At 42.6% G+C, this 22311-nt stretch overlaps 1 protein-coding gene across 3 annotated transcripts; it reads left to right on the top strand.

The window, feature by feature from the left end:
• The first annotated feature begins 2423 nt into the window (after window positions 1-2423).
• On the top strand, window positions 2424-21870 carry PPM1G (protein phosphatase, Mg2+/Mn2+ dependent 1G). Of its 3 annotated transcripts, none has more exons than XM_021697364.1 (10): window positions 2424-2740; window positions 16196-16265; window positions 16755-16840; window positions 17162-17294; window positions 18195-18610; window positions 19243-19377; window positions 19712-19946; window positions 20325-20454; window positions 20745-20847; window positions 21168-21870. In XM_021697364.1, exons 1-10 carry the CDS (start codon window positions 2621-2623, stop codon window positions 21369-21371), a joined length of 1632 nt encoding a protein of 543 aa, XP_021553039.1. In that variant the 5' UTR covers window positions 2424-2620; the 3' UTR covers window positions 21372-21870. The 3 variants fall into 3 exon arrangements, with proteins under 3 accessions (XP_021553039.1, XP_044774512.1, XP_021553040.1); XM_044918577.1 differs by lacking the exon at window positions 2424-2740 and adding an exon at window positions 5179-5275 and having other exon boundaries at window positions 19315-19377; XM_021697365.1 differs by lacking the exon at window positions 2424-2740 and adding an exon at window positions 5187-5275.
• The last annotated feature ends 441 nt before the right edge of the window (window positions 21871-22311 follow it).

The raw sequence follows: 22311 nt of genomic DNA, 5'->3' as shown, positions 1-22311 counted from the left end.
GTAAAATAATTTCAAATAAGTTAATGTCATTTGCGTCCCATATTTAGCCTGTGTACATGGATACTTAATAAATGGTAGTATGTTGTTGAATAATACAGCATTTATGCAAACTCAGCACTTTATATTCAGCTCCTCTTATCCTTAAAGCAATTGGAAAAAGTAGATATTGTGTGTCTATTTTCCATGAGGAACAAAGCCTGAGAGAGAATAACAATTTGTGAAAGACCACATAGGTTAATATATGCCAAAACTCGTGGTTTTTCCACAATGTCACATTCCATTGTTGGGAGGGGGGGGAAGAGGCTGAGTAATTTCATGTTCCTGTTACACTGCCCTGTACAGAGATCTCATCTAGGTTCATTATGACTTACAGGCCTCACTAACATCTTCTACCTTCATAGCCTAACTTCAATCCAGTCTTTTCAATGCTTAGATATCTAGTTGTCACTTTAAATGGAATCCACCATTTTCTCCCCAAACTAGCAAATATACACCCACCCATGCCACACCATTTTCTGTTAATGGCTCTACCAATTTTTGTCATTCAGGGTCAAAAACCTTGGTGTTATTTATTCATTCAATGAAGATACTGAGCACATACAAGGATTGTGCTAGGGATATTGGGGTATACGATCATTAAGTTTGATAGTTTTTGCCTTTTGTAAAGGCTTTAGGAAAGACAAACAAATGGGGAACCCAAACTAGTATATGGATATCAGAGAAGACTTGGAGGATGACGAAGGTGGGTGGTATGGAGATGTATTTCATAGGTAAAGGCACAGGAGGAAAAAGCATGGCTTTGGAGGAATCCAAAGATGTACTGCTGAAGCACTGAGTTGTAGTGGAAATGGAAAGTGGGAGAGATACGTGAGAATTAGTTCAAGCATGAAGGGTCCGGTAAACTATGTTAAGGAATTTGGACTATCTGAATAGCAGGAGGAAGTATAATTAGTTTTGAATTTTATTTTATTTTTAAATTTTTTTATTTATTTGACAGAGAGAGCACAAGCAGGCAGAGTTGCAGATAGAGGGAGAGGGAGAAGCAGGCACCCTTCTGAGCAAGGAGCCGGACATGGGGCTCTATTCCTGGGGCTCTATTCTAGGACCCTGGGATCATGACCTGAGTCCAAGGCAGTTGCTTAACCTGAGCCACCCAGGCGCCCCTAGCTTTAAATTGTAAAAGAATCAATCTGCTCATAGTTTGGAGGATTTCTCCTTTCTCTTCCATTCCCTGAATCCAATCTTACTATATCCTGTTCATTTCTTATTGTCTCATTTTTCATCTCTATTCCCACTGCCACTACCTTAGTTCCAGCCCTTCTCATCTCATGCTTAGATTAAGAGCCCTTTAACCAGTTAGTCTCCACTTTCTTCCTCCAATCTATTCTGCACACAAAGACTAGACCAACAGTCCTAAAATGCTACGCCAGGATAACAGTGAAGTCCAAGTCACCCACCTTGGCGCTTATGACCATCTCTACCCTATCTAATATTACTACTTAAAATCGCTTTCCGGGGCACCTGGGTGGCTCAGTCGTTGAGCGTCTGCCTTCGGCTCGGGTCTTGATCCCAGGGTCCTGGGATCGAGCCCCGCATCGGGCTCCCTGCTGGGCAGGAAGCCTGCTTCTCCCTCTCCCACTCCCCCTGCTTGTGTTCCCTCTCTCGCTGTGTCTCTCTCTACCAAATAAATAAAATCTTAAAAATAAAATAAAATAAAATAAAATAAAATCGCTTTCCAACGAGGCCAGCCAGCTTCCTCAAAAATCCTCCGAAATGCAGTTTACATTCTTTTCTCACCCCTGCAATCTTGTAATATTATTCTCTTCTCCCAGGCATAATGCACTTGTGGGGCATCCTGAGGACGTCCAGCAACAGCTCGTCCTCCTCTCGATTTCTTCTCACCCAGCAGAAACCGTGCCAAACATTTCTGCATTGTATTAACTCGAATGATGTTACAGATTGAGGTTTTCATTTTCTTTTGTCAAAAAAGACTCTCTCTCGTAAGGCCAGGCCAGGTACTTCGTGCGCTGAGAACAAATATTAGTTAATTTTAATAGAGCCGAATCCGGCGGGTTTGCGGAGCCTGAGCGCGCGGTGGGGAGAGGGGACTGATACACTGGAAGATGGATCGGGAGCGCCGGGGCCCACACAAAAGAGCTTCGACAAACACGCGAGAGGCCGGAGTAGGAGAGCGAAGGCAGGGCAGGGTAGCGAGGCACCGCCGGGGGACAGCTACGGGTGGCGAACCGCTTGCAGGGCCGCGGGAGGCAAGCAGCGGCCGTTGGTAGGCGTGACCGCGCCAATCTCGCGGGAGCGGCGGTTGGGCGGGCCGTTGTCCCCGCGGGCGGGGCGAGTTGCTAAGGAAATGACTGCCCGCAGCGCCGCGCTGTGCCGCGCCGCGCCGGCCGGGCGGGGTCTGGAGCGGCGCCGTTTCCGCTTCCGCTCCCTCTCTGCTCCCGTCCCGTTACCGCCTCCTGGCCGGCCTCGCGCCTTTCACCGGCACCTTGTGTCGGCCGTGCAGCCGGGCTCGCTCCTGCCACGCGCGCGCCCCCGGGGCTCCGGCTCCGGCACGGGTCGCGCCCCGCTTGCCTGCCCCTGAGGTCGCCGGCCAGCCGCCGCCATGGGTGCCTACCTCTCCCAGCCCAACACGGTGAAGTGCTCCGGGGACGGGGTCGGCGCCTCGCGGCTGCCGCTGCCCTACGGCTTCTCCGCCATGCAAGGCTGGCGCGTCTCCATGGAGGTGAGGCGGGAGAGGCCCAGAGGCGGGCCGCTGCAGGGCGGGAACCTGACGGAGAAAGGGAGCGGGGGGATGGGGTCATCCCCGGGGAAGGGTCCGTATCGGGAGCCTGCAGCTGCAGCTGCGGCGGCAGTTTGACGGGCGGCAGCGAGAGTGGGCGCGGGGCCGAGAGGGAACTGCCGGTGCCTGGGGACCGTGTGCCGGTGGCCAGTTTGGTGGCGAGATCTCGGCCATGTGGGGAGAGGCACCTTCCGCCCACTGACCGCCCTCTCCCCGTGCCTTCGCGCCATCCTCTCCTGCCAGCCCAGCCCTCCAGGCTCATAAACGGTGTGAGGTGTAGTGTGGGAGTGAGGATGAAAAGAGGGACTATTTATTCATTTACTTTTGCGAGGACGAGGAGAATAGATGGGCATGACTACTTTTTTTTTTTTCCTCTTAAATATGTGCTGTGAGAGGCCTCTTTGGACGAGGAGTTTGACAGTGAAAGGAAGCCTGGGCAAGCAGTCTGTTTCAAATTCTTAAACACCTAGTTGCTTGGCTCTGGGCACCGAATGTTAATTTCAGAGGCTCGACCTGACCTCCAGGAATTGTCAGTCGTTTTATTCTCTTCAGGGCCTTTTACGACCTTTGGAAAACTTCAGTTGTGTCGATCGGTATCATTCCTTTTTTATTATGCTTGATATTTTTTCCTCGGGATTTTTCTAAAACTTAATCCGCAATTGTCATTTGCCTGTGCTTGTTGTGGTTTATAGTTTCCTTGATTTGTGATCATTCCATCATAACCTATAAAGAACTTAACCTATAAAGAATTGATTTTTCTTTTCTAGAAAATTTTTTTCTGGATAAAAGGGAAAGGTGGGAAATTTCTGGATAAAAAGAAGTAGAATTGGGCAAAATGGATGTGAAACTACAAGGGAGAACAGGGAAAACCGTGCAGGAAGGAAAGGGAGAAAGACGTGTGTAAGACATGTCTTTGTGAAGAGTGTTGTGAGATCTAGGCAGAAGGGCCAGGGAAATGCTGTAATTATTTCTGGGATTAAGGGTTTATCTACTTACTCGGTGGGCTTCAGGTAACAGCCTAATACTACTGTCTCCCTTGGGAATTTCTTCAAATCCCTCGCTCCTCCCTGTGGTTAGCTCTGGAATGACAGTATAAACTTAAATGGTTTGTTCTCAGACTCAAATTTTATACCCACAGCTGACTTTAAACAGTTCTGTCATTAGGTATAACATTTGAAGAATGAGGGGAATCCTATAGTTCATCGCATCTAGTTTGGCTCCCGCATTTTATAGCTGGGAAATTGAGGCCCAGAAAGGTTAGGACACTTGTGCCTTGGTGGAAAGAATCTGTGGGATGAAGTTGTTTGAGACACTTACTGGACACTGTTATTATAGTGTGTCAACCTGAAGTATAGCATTCATATTTCAGTGGGGTGCTCAGTATTGAGCTTACTGGGTGCTTGGTAAATATAATTGAGTGTTAGAAATATCTGGATTTAGCTTCAAAAGAAAAACCTTAATGTAAGGCTGGGGTTTGGGTTAGTTGCTAGTTTGGAGAGTCCATTTCTATGGCATTTTCTATAAATATTGTAAGATTTGAGGTGACTCATCTCACAGTAAGGCTTTTCCTTCAGGTTTCTCATTCTTTATTTTCTACTTCTCTGCTATGGTTTTTCTAGGGTTGTTTTTTTGTTTTGTTTTGTTTTATTTTTGGGTACCCTTCTTTCTAGTTTTCTTTACTAACTTGAGTTGCTTGGATATTTAGTTTTCCAAGTTGTTTGCCCGGTGAGTCTGTTCTGTTTGCTTCTCTGCAGGGTATTTCCCTTTATTTTTGGTTTCTCCTTTGGTAATTAGAAAATGCCTTTTTTTCATCAGCAGCTGTTTGGTTTGTAGAGATCTTGTTAGACTATTCCTTAGATCCTAATCTTCCTTCTGAGAGGTAACCAGTTTGGGTTTTAAAATCTTCCTCTTATGCTGTTTCTCAGTTTACCTTTGTCTGAATGGTTATCTTTAATCAAATCCTCTTGAAGTCCTGCTTGGGATCCTTTTCTGCTGCATCAGTACTTTCCCTTCTGGCTTTGTTTCCTTTCTCTCCAAAGTATAACTTAGTTTCTTTGCTATGGCAAGAAAATAACTATGACTTGTAGGCTCTTGAGTGAATCTTATCTTTTCAGAAAGTGTACACACCTGTTCCTCTTAACCTTTAGGGCTCAATCCCACCTATTTATTAAGTCTGTTGACCTTATTTGCTTGGTCCTAATGATTCCTTTGAGGTAAGTTTATGCCAATACACATTACAGAGGTTGCTAAAATCCTAATGGATGCAGAGATTCAGCCTTAGAGAGTACTATTTTACCCCTTCTCTTGAGGCAAGGATGGCAACTATCAATAGCTGGCATTTTATACTTTCTGCCTCTCTCCAGCCCCTCTTGCTGTGGAACCAGGGTGTTTTGAGGAGGGGTAAACAAAATACCACAGTTGATGTTCCCTTCCCTTCTTCCTTCTCCATGGTTTGGAGGGACCCTCAAGCTGGTTGAGGTATGTATTTTGTGGGTTAACAGGTAGGTTGTGGAAGGGTGCCTGAGAAATACATATGGAAAGGCTTTGAGTTTTTGGTGGCTAATGAGAAGTCCAATCTGAAAATGGTTTTAGTTGATGTCTTAAAGGGACATGGGTACTTTTAGTTTTGGGTTATGAGATTCTCTGGAAGTGACAAAACTGCTTTCTTTGGGGAGTTAGGATTTTTTTTTTAATTCTATGAATTATATTTGCCTTCTTTAAAAAGCAGGATCAATACCAAGAGTATACTTTTGAGTAGGCTAGCTGTTTACTGCCATATAGAAGCTGGCTTATCCGTGGTCATAGAGGTTCATCTAGAATTGAATGTAGATAATGTTAAGCAGAAAATTCTTAAGATACCTACATGACAATTTCAATCATTATGTTAATGGAGCAAAATATAAAATGGGATACTACAAGCATTGTGTGGGGTTCCACTTAGGAGAGGGTGTCTGAAGGCTGAAGAGCATTTATTGTCCGATCCTCAGATTAATGCCTCATCTCTATATCTTAAAGCACTTTTTACTTACTGAACCAGATCAGAATTCCTTTGTCTAGGATGCAGTTAAGCAACTTCTATAAAAGGGCATTCTTTTCATTTGATAAGCATGCAGTACCTAGTCACAATTCAGAGATAGTATGAAATGATACCAAATGTATATCCATGAATATGGAGAAATTGTTTTCTATTATGCTATTCCTTTATAAGTTCTTAAGCAACTGGAAGTTAAAATCAAAATTTATTCCTTAAGATTTCAAGAATATTTTACATAAATTATTTCTATTGCCCAATCCTATAGCAGATGTTACTACTACTTCTCCTCCCCAACCCTCTATTGGGTTATCATCTTGGAATTGTACTTTGAGAGGTAAGGTAAGGAACTGTACTTTGAAGATTTATTTATTTATTTATTTGAGAGAGAGAGAGAGAGAGAGACAGAGACAGAGAGCATGAGAGGGAGGAGGGTCAGAGGGAGAAGCAGGGAGCCCGATGCGGGACTCGATCCCGGGACTCCAGGATCATGCCCTGAGCCGAAGGCAGTCGCTTAACCAACTGAGCCACCCAGGCGCCCAGGAACTGTACCTTGAATTTGAGTATAGAAGTTTAACAGATCTGGTTAGTGGTTCTTGCCATTGTAAGCTGTTTTTAAAATTATGCTGTCTGAAAGCATAAATCTTTAGAACTGATCTTAAAGCATCGCTGATATGTAATGACATGCTTTAAACTGAGTACTGATTTCAGTGCAGTTGTTTTCTGTTTCCCTTTAGATCCTGTTCAAAGATGGAGTCTATCAACTTTTAATTATATGTAGTACCTAAAAATGTATATACAGATTTCTTACTAAACCATTTTATTGAGATATAGTTCATATACCGTATCCATTTAAAGCATACATTTCAGTGGTTAATATATTCACAGAGTTGTACAACCATCACCACTATTGATTTTAGAACAGCTTTATCACTCAAGAAGAAAACTTGTAACCATTACCAGTCACTCCCTATCTCCCCTCCTCTAACACCTTGCAACCACCAATTTATATTTTATCTCTATGGATTTACCTATTTTTAACACTTCATAAAAATGGAATTATAAAAATGTCACCTTTTATGTCTGCCTTTTACTAAACAATATTTCCTTTTTTTTTTTTTTTTTAAGATTTTATTTATTAGAGAGCGAGCAAGCGAGCACGACAGGGTAGGAGGGTAGAGGGAGAAGCAGAAGCAGATTTCCTGCTGAGCAGGGAGCCCGACATGGGGTTCAATCCCAGGACTCCAAGATCATGACCTATACGGAAGGCAGAGGCTTAACTGACTGAGCTACCCAGGCACCCCTCTAAACAATATTTCTAAGATTCATGTTGTAGCATGAATTCTTTTTGATGGCCAAATAATATTCCATTTTATGGATATTTTGTTTATCCATTCATCAGTTAATGGATATTTAGATTTCCACATTTTGGCCATGATGAATAATGATGCTAAGAATATACATTTATAAATTTTTATGTGGAAATAAGCTTTTACTTCTCTTGACTATATTGTAGGAGTGGAATTGCTGGGTCATATAGTAACTCCATGTTTAACATTTTGAGGAGCTGCCTAACTGTTTTCCAAAGTGGTCACACCATTTTGCATTTTTACCAGCAATATGTGAGGGTGTCAGTTTCTCTAAGCCTCCCTACACTTGTTATCTTTTTATTATAACCCTTTTAGTGGGTGTGAAATGGTATCTCATTGTGGTTTTGATTGTATTTCCCTGGTAGCTTATGATGTTTGAGCATCTTTTCTTGTGTTAATTGCCACTTACAGATCTTTGGAGAAATGTCTGTTTAGATCTTTTGTCTGTTTGTGTTGGGTTGTCTTTTTTTTTTTTTTATTGAGATGTAAGTTCTTTATATATTTTGGATACAAGTCCTTTATCAGATAGGATTTGCAAATATTTTCCCCTATTCTTTGGGGTGCCTTTTTGCTTTCTTGTTAGTGTCTTTTGAAGCACAAACATTTTTAATTTTGATGAAGTCCAGTTTCTCTATTAAGAGTTTTATAGTTTTAGCTCTTATATCCATTGTGGGTTAATTTTTGTGAATGGTGTAAGGAAGAGATCCAGTTTCTCAGTTTTGCATGTGGATATCTACTTGTCCCAGCACCATTTGTTAAAAAGCCTATTCTTTTCCCTCACTGAATTATCTTGGTATCATTGTTAAGATCATTTGACTATAAATAATGAGGGTTTATTTCTGGACTCATTCCATTCCATTGATCTGTATACTTATGGCCATGCCAGTACCACACTGTCTTGATGACCATTAGCTTTGTGGTAAGTTTTGGAAGTTAGGAAGTGTGAGTTTTCCAACTTTGTTCTTTTTCTTTTTTTCTTTTCTGGATCCCTTGCATTTCCATATGAATTTGGGATCAGCTTGTCAATTTCTGTGCAAAAGACACTTGGAATTTTGATAGGGATTGTGCTGAATCTGTAGATCCAGTTGAGTGTTGCTATCTTTAACAATATTAAGTCTGTAGTTTTGGTATCAGGATAATATTGGCCTCAGAATCAGTTGGGAAATGTTGCTTCCTCTTCCATACATTGGAAGAGTTTGTGAAGAATTGGTGTTATTCTTTTAAAAATATTTGGTAAAATTTACCAGTGAAGCCATCAGACTGGGCTTTTCTTTGTGGGAGGTTTTGTGTGTGTGTGTGTGTGTGTGTGTTTTAATTATTTTATGTTAAGTTGTGGTAAAATATATATAACATAAAATCTACCATCTTCACCATTTTAAAATGTACAGTTCAGTACTGTTAAGTACATTCACACTGTTGGGCGACCAATTGCCAGAAGTATTTTCATCTTGCAAAATTGAAACTATCCCAGTTAAACAGCTCCCCATTCCGCCTGCCCTCTGCCCCCGGCCCCTGGAAACCATTCTACTTCCTGTTTCTATGAATTTGACTACCCTAGGTACTTCATAGAAAGACACATTTGTCATTTTGTGACTGACTTCTTTCACTTAGCATAATATCCTCAAGGTTCATCCATGTTATAGTGTGTATCAGAATTTCCTTCCTTTTTAAGGCTGAATAGTATCCATTGTATCAATATACCACATTTTGTTTACCCATTCATCTGTTGATGGACACTTAGGTTGTTTCTTCCTTTTGTGTATTGTGGATAAAGTTGCTGTGAACATGGGTATAAAAATATATCTTCAAGACCCTGCTGCTAAGTCCGAGACTAAGGTGTCTGCTGAGGGCCCACTTTCTGGTTCATAGATGTCTGCCTTCTAGCTCTATCTTCAAGGCAAGGGAGCTCTTTGGGGTCTCTTTTGTAAGGGCATAATCTCATTCATGACCTAATTACCGCCCAAACACCCACCTCCAAATAGTATCATGTTGGGGATTACATTTTTTTTTTTTACACTTCCAGGCGTGGATTTTTATTTTCACAAAGAGACAACAATGCCTTCCCACATACAAGTATTTACAAAACCCAACTGATTCACCAAGCTAGAACCTGTGTTTTTTCCAGTTCTCAACATAGTTGGGAACATGGAAACATTAGTACCCACACAATTCCCAGAAATGGAATTTATCTACCAAACAGTGTAGATTACCTAATAAAAGTGCACTTACCTGCATAACTCAGTCTAAAAACCTCAGTGATACAAACCTCATGGCCAAGGTTTCATTAATTTATTTGGGGATTACATTTCAACATATGGATTTTGGGAAACACAAAATACTCTATAGCATTGAAGTAATATATGCATGTAATTTTAAAAGATAGTAATACATGACTTTTTAAAACCAAAAATGTAGTTCCCTTCCCAACTACCTTCAAACTTTTTGTCTTGGTTTGTAAAGATTTAGATAAATTTATGTATATAAATGTAAATGGTTGATCATCCAGTAACACAGGAACATTTGTGGTTGTATTTATAACCTTAGGAGATTGACATCAGGCAGGATAACGAGGATTTTATTAAATACAGATCCATTGGTTGCCTAGAAGATCAGAAGGTTCTGTATGATACATGATTTTAAGTAAGGCAAAGCCTAAGGGCCCTGACTCAGGTGACCTGTGTATTCTGAGTCATCTCCTTCAGACTGTCAGCTGTTATTGTGTTATGATACATCTTTAGGTTTAGGGTAGGAAATGAAGGAGGAGGCATCCATGAGGTATTTGTCCTGAGGCAGCTGGGAACTCACCATCATAAAATAAACATGGAAGTCCTACTATGTTGCAGAACATAGTTTTAGGCCTCAAAGCTGTGAAGAAATTTAAGACGGTCTTTGCTTTTGAGCTGGTTTACAATATAGTTTTGGACCTAAGACTCTCTTTTCCCCCACGGAATGCTGGATAACAATACAAGATAGTATATACTGAGTAACCATATTATTGGTAAAGACAGTAAATATTAATAGTTTAGAGAGAGGAATGATCATAGAGTATTGGTGTGATTGAGAAAGATCTCTTGGAGGTGGTGAGACTAACTGGACCTTAAGGAGAGAGTATAAATGGGGACAAAAGGAGAGGAGGAAAGTGGAAGGAGAAGAAGAAAAATATGGAGGGAGGGATAGGAGGAAAGACTTTGAGGCTTGCTTACTACTTCGCGCGGTGTGGTGGTCAGTGTCAAGAGTGGAGTAGTTTATTTGGGGGAATGGTATGAAAATTAAGAGATTAGGTTATAGAAATGGGTAGGAATGATGATTGAGTGCTTAAATTGCCTGTAAATTGTGCGGAATTAATCTTATATCCAGTAGAATCCATCGAAGCTTTTAGCAATAAAGTGCTATGTTAGGAAGGATAATCTGGCATCTGAATGTATGTAGGCTGGATTACAAGGGCAGGGAGTAGAAGCAGGAAGGAGATAAAATGCTATTAAGAGTAAAGTAATCCAAGGACAAAGTTATAAAGGAAAACTTAGTAGGATTTGGTGATTGGATGGTAGAAGAGAGCCAGGAAGTCAAGGTGGACTGGTATTAAATGTTGCCTAGGAAAGTTAAGATTCCATGAACAGAAATAAGACCTATACGGAAGTTCTGATTTTTTTGAAGACTGCTGAGGTTCTGTTTATATATGTTAAGTTTGAAGTGAAGGGACATCCTATAGAAACAGGCAATTGGAACATCACAGAACCAAAGAGAACTTTCAAGAAAGCTGACATGGTTTTCACTATTTAATTATGTACAGTATTTGGGAAAAAATGAAGCCTGCAAAATGACTATTTGGGTTGCTATTATGGTTATTGCCTGCTCTGCGAAGTAAGATCTTGAAGGAAAATGTTTTGAGATTAGAAGTTTAAGAGGAAATATAAATCTAAGAAGGGAGGAAATAATTTTAACCAGTTTCCAATAAATTGTTTAGTACAGGCTTCATTGAATTAAAAGAAGAGGAGAAACAATGCTTTAGAAGCAGAAGTGGAGAGGTTAGGTAAAGCTGTAGAGAAATTTTGAGGTAGAATAGAGATGATGGGGTAGTTCTTGAAATATGACCTTGATCTAAGTAAAGCAAGAGGTTAGCTCATCTGCTAAGAGTGAAAGAAGAGCATTGAGAGGGCTCCTGGGTGGCTCAGTTGTTGGGTGTCTGCCTTTGGCTCAGGTGGGATCGAGCCCCTCATCGGGCTCCCTGCTCTGTGGGAAGCCTGCTTCTCCCTCTCCCACTCCCCCTGCTTGTGTTCCCTCTCTCGCTGTGTCTCTCTCTGTCAAAAAATAAATAAAATCTTAAAAAAAAAAAAAAGCATTGAGAACTTGAACAGTGTGGGAAAGGTTTGTGACTGACTGTGGTTAATATATTTAAGCGTCAATACAGAACATGTGAAAAAAAAATGCTGAATGGAATTAGGGTGCACAATCAACATGATTTCATGACATTTTATGACTAGCAATACTTAGTGACTCTGATTCAGGGGTAAAGAAAGCAGTTGGTCGGGTTATACAAGGTTGGATGAGTTTTTCTAGATTGCTAAGAGACAGTGTTGAAATACTTGGCTCTGGCTCAGAAAGGTCAGAGAGAAAGAAAAGCAAGGGTAAAGGTAGGGAGGCTCTGAACAGAGATGCAAAGGGGGAAACTAAAGTACTTAGAGAAGGTAGAACAATTCCAAGTGATAAAATAGATCCAGATCCAGAGCCTTACCAGGAAGTGGAAGAGAAGATAATGTGGAGTAGTTCTAGGAACTGAGACCTCAAGGTATAAGATGAATCTTTATGGTAGGCATTCCTCTTTGAGAGTAAGAATAGAGAAGAAAAATGTGAGGTAGGTGCTGAATTTCAGAACAGAATATTTATTATTAAATTCCAGTTTAAAAGGAGTTTTACATATTTTGCAACTATTGCATCACAGTTCTGTGATAAGGGTAACTAAGGTAGCTATTCTTATTCCATATTATAGAAGAGAAAATGGAGGCACACCAAGAAATAGCTGGCCAGAAATCCTGCAGTATATCGTAGCATGGCCACTTTAGGACAGTTCATAGGTTCATTTTGTCATCCTTATCATTCAAACCAGAACAATATGGCATATTGTACAAAAATTTTTAAAGTTAAAAAATAGAAAATAATTGTTATCCAACTCTTACTCTCCACCCAGACTTCTAGCATATATATACAGTATATAGAGGTGCTTTTTATTTTTTTTCTCCTTTTATCACTTATATTGTGAACACATTTCCAAATGAACACATTCATTTTTTTTTTACTTTTTATTTTTTTAAAGATTTTATTTATTTGAGAGAGGCGGGGGTGGGGGGCATGAGCAGGGGCAAGGGCAGAGGGAGAGGGAGAAACAGATTCCCCACTGAGCAGGGAGCCTCGATCCCAGGACCCTGAGGACCCTGAGATCATGACCTGAGCCAAAGGCAGATGTTTAACTGACTGAGCCACCCCCCACATATTCATTTCTAATAGCTGCATTCTATTGGAGGGATGTACCACTTGTAATCTAATTTCTTCATGGAAATTTGGATGTTCATAATTGTTTTTTTATTATAAATAATGCTATAGTGAACGTTCTTATACATATCCTTGTACCGTTGTCTTTCTTTGTACCTTTGTACTACTTTCATAAAATAAACTTTTGGAAGTCCAATTAGTAGATCAAAGGGCATGCACATTTGAAATTTTTATACATATTACCAAATTGTGCTCCAGGAAGGCTATACTAATTTATATTCTTGTTGGTCAGGCTATGAGAATGTGTTTTTACTTACTCTTATTATCACTAGTTATTATTAATCTTTTTCATTATTCTAATTTGCACAAAAGGATATTTCCTTGTTTTTAATATTCATTTCTTTGATTGCTCTTTTTTCATATGTTCATATGAAGCTAGATCTGCTTCACATGCTTTTGTGAGGAACACAAAAAAAGATGATTTGAGTATCGGTGTGGGTTCAAAAGAGATGGTACGGCTGTGATTTAGAGTGGCATATTGCAGGGCGGAGAATGATTGACCTGTTCCACTGGGAAGGAGTGGACAAGTAGACTGCTCTTCCCTCCCCTATCAAAAAGTGGAATTAGTTGGACCAATTTCTCAAATTTTAGTTTTACACTGAGTCTTTTTTTTTTTTTAAAGATTTTATTTATTTATTTGAGAGAGAGAGAATGAGAGAGAGCACATGAGAGGGGGGAGGGTCAGAGGGAGAAGCAGACTCCCCGCCGAGCAGGGAGCCCGATGCGGGACTCGATACCGGGACTCCAGGATCATGACCTGAGCCGAAGGCAGTCGCTTAACCAACTGAGCCACCCAGGCGCCCTACACTGAGTCTTTTAAAAATATCTAATTTAGGGGCGCCTGGGTGGCTCAGTTGTTAAGCATCTGCCTTCGGCTCAGGTCATGATCTCAGGGTCCTGGGATCGAGCCCTACATCGGGCTCCCTGCTCGGCAGGAAGCCTGCTTCTCCCTCTCCCACTCCCCCTGCTTGTGTTCCCTCTCTCGCTGTGTCTCTCTCTGTCAAATAAATAAATAAAATCTTTAAAAAAAATCTAATTTACTTTTGAAAAAAATAAATATTCCAATGGCTCATCTTGCTCCCATCCCTCTGTACCCTCCTGCTCCCCCTACAGTTAACTGTTTTTCTTTAGTTTTCTGTGTATCCATGTAGTATTACAGTGTGAAAAGACAAATATCTATTCCTGTGCTCCCTCTTCTTACACAAAAGCAGCTTACTAAATATGTCATTCTGTACTTTGCTTTCCTTCTGCACTTTGCTTTCCTTATTTAACAAAATATCTTGGAGCTCTTCCATGGATTTTTTTTTTTTTTTTTTTTTTTTAAGGAGAGCAATACTTGTGGAACTCCAGAATTCACTAAAACAATTTTAATTTGTTACTTAAATGAGTACAAACAGAACTGGGCATAAATTCCATGCCAACAAACCACATTACAAAATTAACAGAATTAAAGTCAACATTAATATGACACAACTGTTTTGTTGATACTAATTAGATACAGCATGACTTAGGTAGTGACTGCTGAGGTACAGTTGCTTATGGCCTTAGCAAGCCTGTATCACACTGTGTCCCATGCCGATTCAGTTCTCCCGCCACTTTTCTGTAATCCAACTCAGTCCTGTTCTACCTTTCCTTTATTCCATAGCACCATCATCTTTCTATAGGAGTTATATCATCATGCTATATGATTTAACTATTTATTGTGTTTATTGTGTATATTCCTTGTGAGAATGTAAGTTTTTTTTATGAAGCGCAGGTCTTCATTTTATTCACTGATATTACCAAACACCCAGAACTGATCCTGGAACATAATGGATACTCAGATATTTGGTGAAGGAATAACAAATGAATTCTTAGGCACATTAAAGTCTGAGAACCACTGGTGGAGGATGCTGAGGCAATAGATAGTCATAAAGGCAGGCCAAAAGGTGCAGAAAGAGGAGAGGTAGGTCCAGTAAGGTCAACTAACCCTGGCTCTGAGGGAAGGGAGGCCAGTGTGGCTGGTGGTGGAGTGATCGGAAGAGGGAGAAGATGACCTTTGGTCTCTGCTGCTCTCCGGGTCCTGGGGATGAGGCTTAGAGGCGGTTGTTGACAGCTTTGTTAGATAGGCCATTGAGGGCCTTTCATGCAGCCCATTAGATTCTGGGACACTTTCTCTGGGAATCAATGAGAGGGAAATACAAAATAGTTATTTTTCCATTCTCTCGTTTACTACCTTAAAATAGCTTTTATTTTCTAGATTTGTATAATGAAAGCATAGTCTTATTGCAGGGACAACAGAAGAACCACTGCACTGATTTCCTAAGTATTGATACAGCTAGAAAAGTTTAAATGCCTGAAAGAGGAAGGAGAACCATTAACTTTCACAAAGATAATCAAAGTAAATAGCTGATTATATTCTTTTTGTTTTAGAAAGTACCTAACAGGGAGGTGGGGTTGTGTTCCAAGATGGGGCAGAGTAAGCTGCAGCACACTCTCACCTAGGTTCAACATCTTGGCTTGAATTATGGCATAGCCTGGAATATTTGTTTGGGGTGGCAGAGTTTTATTATTAGAAGAATTTGATCAAGCCCAGCCTTGAAACCGCAATGTTGTTGCAGCAGGACCATTGCAGACTTCTCTTCAGGTGTGCTAATGCCATCAGCAATGAATGATATCTTATTTCCAGCTGGGGGTAGGAGGTGGGAAGGCTGATTACATGGGGCATTGTAAATTCCAGTTAACAAATACTAAACACAGTGTAGTTTAATAACATTATTTGTTGGGAAGATTCTTTTGTAAATATATCCTCTGCCTAGCCTGAGGGTAACTTATTGAGTGAGTTAAACTTTGAGAGAAGAGGGGAATAATTTGTTTGTTAGATGGTGCTTTGGGGAAGTGGTGGTATAAGTGTATATAGTTCTACAAATTTTAGTCCTTTCACTTATGTTGTTTTAGGATTCTCCTAGAAACTTGTCAGGCTGGTAATGCCCTCAGGTCTCTCTTTGCTATCTTCCCTAACATTTTTTTCCTTGAAGTTCACTGATTCATAGAATGAGTCTGGAAGTGACTTTAAAGATCCTTTATTCTGGTTCTTCCCATAGTTGCCACAAATCCAAAAGGTCAGGTCTAGAGTTCCAATAGCCAAACATTCTGCCATCTGGACTGAGATCTCCTAGGCTGAGGCTGCTAGACTGCAGAGGTAGTGACCTGATTCATCTCTCTCCCTTCCACCCTCCCCCCTTCCTTTCCTCCCCTACTTCCCTCCCTTGGCCCCTTTCCTTTCTCCCTCCCCTGTACTACTTTTCTTATTTTATCATCCCATTTTCCTTTCTTATTTCTAGGCCATGTAGGTCAGCCAGGGAAGGGTTAGTGAGGTTAAGGCGTGAAGGCGATCCTCACGACCTGAGGTGCACAAGGAAGAACATCCTTTGACCTTCAGAAATGTTAATTATGCTCTCTTTTTCCTAGGATGCTCACAACTGTATTCCTGAGTTGGACAGTGAGACAGCCATGTTTTCTGTCTATGATGGACATGGAGGTAACTTAAGCGGATCATATTGGTGACATTCTTGAACTCCAGTTCCAGACTTTAGGGGGCAAGAACAGGTCCTTTGTTCTTTTCCTTTCCAAGGTTCTGGTCCTAAGATATCATTTCCTTCCCAGTGCTGTTTTCTCTATTTTGCCATTCTACCTTCCTAACAGGCTATTGTATTGGTTTATAATCTCACCAGGTCTTGTTTTAATCCAAAAAGCCTCTTCCTGTATTAGAATTTATTTTTTTTCCACTGAGAACTAAGTATACAGGTGAGAAAAGCAAAAAAGGTATATGAATTTAGCACTGCAAAAGTTGATGGTGAAATCTATTTTGTGGATCAGAACTTCCTAAACAATTATCTTTCACATAGGTTTCAGTTGTATAAAATAGTTATTTCCTCGACCCTTGGGGTTCACTCCAGTAAGGCATATAAATATTATTTCACTTTATATGTGGGAAGCAGTGCTCTGGGTGACCTTACTTTTCTTCTAGGGGAGGAAGTTGCCTTGTACTGTGCCAAATATCTTCCTGATATCATCAAAGATCAGAAGGCCTACAAAGAAGGCAAGCTACAAAAGGTCTGTCTTTTCGTAATGCTCCTTCTCTACTTCTGTAGCCTTTCCCTTGTTTTCTAGTCCTTGGCTTTTTCTGTCTTGTTGCCAGTAAGCTGCTGCTTATTGCATTTCTTAAAGAATTCTATTTCCACTTGGATGTTTTTAGAGCTGCTTCATTAATCTCAGGTCTCTGAACTGTTTTTTATTTATATGAGAGTGTCTCCTTGTATGGTGGATCACACTGTAATTTGCATGCCATCTTTGTACCCAGGTTGTATATAGGCAATTCATGTTGTACCCACTGTACTTTTTCAACTTGCCTCATACTATTTGGCTTATATACAGGCATTAGAAGATGCCTTCTTGGCTATTGATGCCAAACTGACCACTGAGGAAGTCATTAAGGAGCTGGCACAGATTGCAGGGCGACCCACCGAGGATGAGGATGAAAAAGAAAAAGTAGCTGATGAAGATGATGGTGAGTGTGGCATCCCTTGTTTGAGAGGAAATCAGCATTTTATTTTATTTATTATTTATTTATTTATTTATTTATTTATTAAAGATTTATTTATTTATTTATTTGAAAGAGAGAGAGAGAGATAGTGAGCAGGAAAACAAGCAGGGGGAGTGGGAGAGGGAGAAGCAGGCTTCCCACTGAGCAGGAAGCCTGATGCGGGGCTCGATCCCAGGACCCTGGGACCATGACCTGAGCCAAAGGCAGCCACTTAACGACTGAGCCACCCAGGCGCCCCAGAAATCAGCATTTTAAAGAACTCTTCTTTAATATATATTATGTGTCAATTCTAAGAGAGGATGACTTCTTAGGGACTTGGGGAGTCCTCACATTAAAGAACCCTATGTTCTCCTATACTACATGAGGTTATGAAAGGAGAAAGAATTAACCTTTGTACCTAGTGTCCATAGTTGTAAGCATTTTTTTATATATTATCTATTTCATTGTGATGGGGTCTCTCTGGTTCCTGTTAATGTTTATGTGACCTTTTTTTTTTAAGACTTGGAACTGTCATTAAGCCTGGGCTATAGGCCTAAAACTAGCATTGTGGGCTTCCTGGGTCCTTAGCCATAATGAGGTTTCCAACTTATCAATCAAAAATGAGAGGTGATAAAAGAACTAGTATTCCTTTGACTAAGAATAGGGTGAAAGACTAAGACCAAAGGAAGTCTATGCAGGCAGGTATTACTCGAGAAGGAAGCAAAGGGGTGTTCTAAGACTTGATAGGAAGCTTGATAGGAGGCTTAGGAGTGGGCGGTGGTGGGGAAGTTGAAATTCTACCTGCAAGGGTTGTGGAAGTGGGAAGGGGGGCTGATCCCATGAAGAGTCTGGGGTGGGGGTGCTGATTCAGCCTCTTCCCTGCAGTGGACAATGAGGAGGCTGCACTGCTGCATGAAGAGGCCACCATGACTATTGAAGAGCTGCTGACACGCTACGGGCAGAACTGTCACAAGGGTGCTCCCCACAGCAAATCTGGAGCTGGGACAGGCGAGGAACCAGGGTCCCAGGGTCTCAACGGGGAGGCAGGACCTGAGGACCCATCTAGGGAAGCTTCTTCAGAGGAAAATGGTCCCACATCCAAGGCCCACACAGGCCTTTCCTCCAACTCAGAACGTGGGACTGAGGCAGGCCAAGGTGGTGAGCCTGGCACTCCCACTGGTGAGGCTGGGCCTTCCTGCTCTTCAGCCTCTGACAAGCTGCCTCGAGTTGCTAAGTCCAAGTTCTTTGAGGACAGTGAGGATGAGTCAGATGAGGCAGAGGAGGAAGAGGAAGACAGTGAGGTAAGGGCTTGTGGGAGCAGACAGATGCTGAGTCTGCAGAGAGGGCCTCTTTGGTCACCATGCATAGCTGTTGGCTCTTTTCCTTCTATTTTTTTTTTTTAAAGTAATTTCTACACCCAACACGGGGCTTGAACTCAAGACTCCAAGATCAAGAGTCGCATGCTGTCCCGACTAAGCCAACCAGATACCCCGCCTTCTTCTATTTTTAGATCACCCCCCAAGACCTACTATATTCCAAGGTTTTCTTGAATTCATTATTTTCACCAACATAGGAACCATTAGCCTTCGAACCTCTTCCTTTGTTGGTACTATAACAAATAGATCTAGTTCTAGCCTTTCAGAGTCTGTCTCCCAGAGGGAGAACAAGAAGGTGGTGGTTGTTACTTTGGATATTTGGGTATCTCCTTCTCTGGGCCACTTATTTTCTGGCTGTGTTGCCTGGAAGGATAGTAGTTATAGCCATCTAGCCTTCTCCCCTCCCCTAGATTTTTCTATCATGATCATATAGTTGTATCTTTCAGTGCTCTCAGAATCTGTGTTCAGTCAGGGCCTCTTGGTTCTGAGTATGAGTTGGGGGGAGGGGGGCAGGGGGTCATCCCAGTCTCAGCAGCCTGGGATCATCCCTCTGGCAGGAATGCAGTGAGGAAGAGGATGGCTACAGCAGCGAAGAGGCAGAGAATGAGGAGGATGAAGATGACACTGAGGAGGCTGAAGAGGACGAGGAAGAAGAGGAGATGATGGTACCGGGCATGGAAGGCAAGGAGGAGGTATGTAGGGAAGGAGCAGTGAGTCTGGAAAAGCCAAGAGGCACATGTGATTCCCTGATTGTGATTTGGGGACAGGGAATCTCCTTGCTGCCTTAGTACTGAAGTCCTGGTTATGGGGGCATTTATGCTACAAGGGGAACTAGGTCTTTAGGATACAGTTAGTGCAGAATAGAAAGAGAGCATGCTCTAGTCTTTGGAAAGATTAAATCCATGCCTCTCCTGTTAAAGCTCTTTTGGTGGTCCCAGTGAGAAAGCATAAGCAAATGGTCAGGGGAGCACCAATGAGGAGCTTATGTCCGGAAGCTCCCATGATGCTCCCTTTCTTCCTCTTAAGCCTGGCTCTGACAGCGGTACAACAGCGGTGGTGGCTCTGATACGAGGGAAGCAGTTGATTGTAGCCAATGCAGGAGACTCTCGTTGTGTGGTGTCCGAGGCTGGCAAAGCTTTGGACATGTCCTATGACCACAAACCGGAGGATGAAGTGGAGCTAGCACGCATCAAGAATGCTGGTGGCAAGGTCACCATGGATGGGCGAGTCAACGGGGGCCTCAACCTCTCCAGAGCCATTGGTAAGTGCTAGGAAAGTGTGGGGAAGACTTCTGGGGTCTTATTCTCTCTTCCAGACTACCTGGTAGCAAACTTTAATCTTAATAGGCCCTTGTACCTTTTTCCAAGTCCTTTGGTATCTATGACTTTTGTCTGTAAAATGTGTCCATGAGATAGGTAAGATAGCTGTCATTTTTGGATGATTAAAAAAGGTAGTGACCTACCTAAGGTTTAGCAACCTGAAGATAGGGCTGAAACTAGAAAAACTAGAACTCAGTTTTCCATTCACTTAGATTATGGAACTTTGTAAAGAAGGGAAATGAATGGCAAGGCTCGACCAGCCTCGAGCACAAGTCTTTGCGGAGTGCTTAAAATACTCTTCAACCATTCCTTTACTTCAGGAGACCACTTCTACAAGAGAAATAAGAACTTGCCACCTGAGGAACAGATGATATCAGCCCTTCCTGACATCAAGGTGCTGACTCTCACTGACGACCACGAATTCATGGTCATTGCCTGTGATGGCATATGGTGAGCACCAGTGGAATGCCCTAAAATTCCCTTTTTTATTGCAGCATTACTTGTAGGGTTCCGAGCTGGTTTGGCTTTTTCATCCCTCTAATGGCTGCATTCAGTACTTTTCTCAAACTGCTAGGATTAGAGTCTAGGCAGACATCTTGGTGTCAAAACCCCCAAGCCTAAGGCAGAGCAAAGGACAATCTCCATAGGTGTTTACATTGGTCCTGGGGGCTATCACCTCTCTCTGCATTCCTCTCTTTTGCCTTGGTGGGACTAAAGAAGAGTATTGTTTTTGACCTCAGGAATGTGATGAGCAGCCAGGAAGTTATAGACTTTATTCAATCAAAAATCAGCCAGCGTGATGAAAATGGGGAGCTTCGGTTATTGTCATCCATCGTGGAAGAGGTGAGTGCCTGGGTAGAGGAGAGAGGGCATCTGGTTTGCATAGCCAAGGTTTTGTCTTTTGACCTGAGCTAAGACCAGAGCTGGGAAGTGTCAGTAATTACTGATAGATGCCAAACCTGACTAGAAAGTTCCATTTCCTTCATTTCCCTGCCTTATTCTCATGCCTTATGCACTAGCAAGCGGGCTGTTCTGTGACGTCTGTTGCCTGTTCCCCTCCTTCTGCCACCGTCTCAGCAGGGTCAGCCCTCTTCTGGGAGTTTAGGTTCCTAGGAAGGTGTTCAAACCCTGAAGCTGAGCTACCTACCTTGTCCCTTTTGTAGCTGCTGGATCAGTGCCTGGCACCAGACACTTCTGGGGACGGTACAGGGTGTGACAACATGACCTGCATCATCATTTGCTTCAAGCCCCGAAACACAGCAGAGCTTCAGCCAGAGAGTGGCAAGCGGAAACTGGAGGAGGTGCTCTCTTCTGAGGGGGCTGAAGAAAATGGCAACAGTGACAATAAGAAGGCCAAGCGGGACTAATGGTTGTCCAGACCCCTGCCCACCTAGACTGTTTTCTGAGCCCTCTGGACCTGAGACTGAGTTTTGTCTTTTTCCTTTAGCCTTAGCAGTGGTTATGAGGTGTGCAGGGGGAGCTGGGTGGCTTTACTCAGCCCATTCCAAAGAGGGCTCTCCCTCCACACGGCAGCCTGGGAGCCTCTGCTGTCTTCCCCAGCCTCCTCCTTGCTCCTTGGGGCTCATCACCGGTTCTGTGCCTGTGCTCTGTTGTGTTGGAGGGAAGACTGGCGGTTCTGGTTTTTACTCTGTGAACTTTATTTAAGGACATTCTTTTTTATTGGCGGCTCCATGGCCCCCAGCCGCTTGCACCCGCTCTCTGTTGTACACTTTCAATCAACACTTTTTCAGACTAAAGGCCAAAACCTAATTGTGCCAGTGGTGTCCTTTTTTCAATAATGCTGTCCTGTCCGGCCCCCCGAGAATTCTCTGGCCCCAGACTTCACCTCTTTGGTGGCGCCTACCAAGCCCCTCAGCGCACTTGTGTGCGTGTATGTGTGCGTGCGTGCGTGTGTGCGCGCGCGCGCGCTCGCCATGCATGTGTAGGGCAGAGGGGGCCCAGGTATTGCAGTTCCCCGAGCTGCTGGGCAACGTGGCCCAGCGTCGCGGCTCATCCTCCCCCCTCCCCCTCCGGGATCAGGAATAGTTTCCTAGTTCCTCTAGGTAGGGGTAAGGACCAGCTGGGCGGCTCCTAAGACTGAAAGCAGGGCCAGGCCTTCTCCTGCCCTCCTCACCCGCCTGGTTTCTGTCTAATCTCTGATTGGCTCGCCCGCTTCCTTTCGTCACAATCACTTCCTGGTCACGCTCTGGACGTTTTCGCCGCTTTTGCTTTCCCCAGACTACGCGTCCCGTGTGGCTCTGCGGCAGCGGAAGCGGAAGCGAGGACGGAGGTACCAGCTGGTCTCCG

This window comes from Neomonachus schauinslandi, chromosome 10, assembly GCF_002201575.2.
Source record: "Neomonachus schauinslandi chromosome 10, ASM220157v2, whole genome shotgun sequence".
Classification (NCBI taxonomy): domain Eukaryota; kingdom Metazoa; phylum Chordata; class Mammalia; order Carnivora; family Phocidae; genus Neomonachus; species Neomonachus schauinslandi.
Note: the sequence above shows the minus strand (reverse complement) of the source record. Positions and strands in the feature narration are given on the sequence as shown.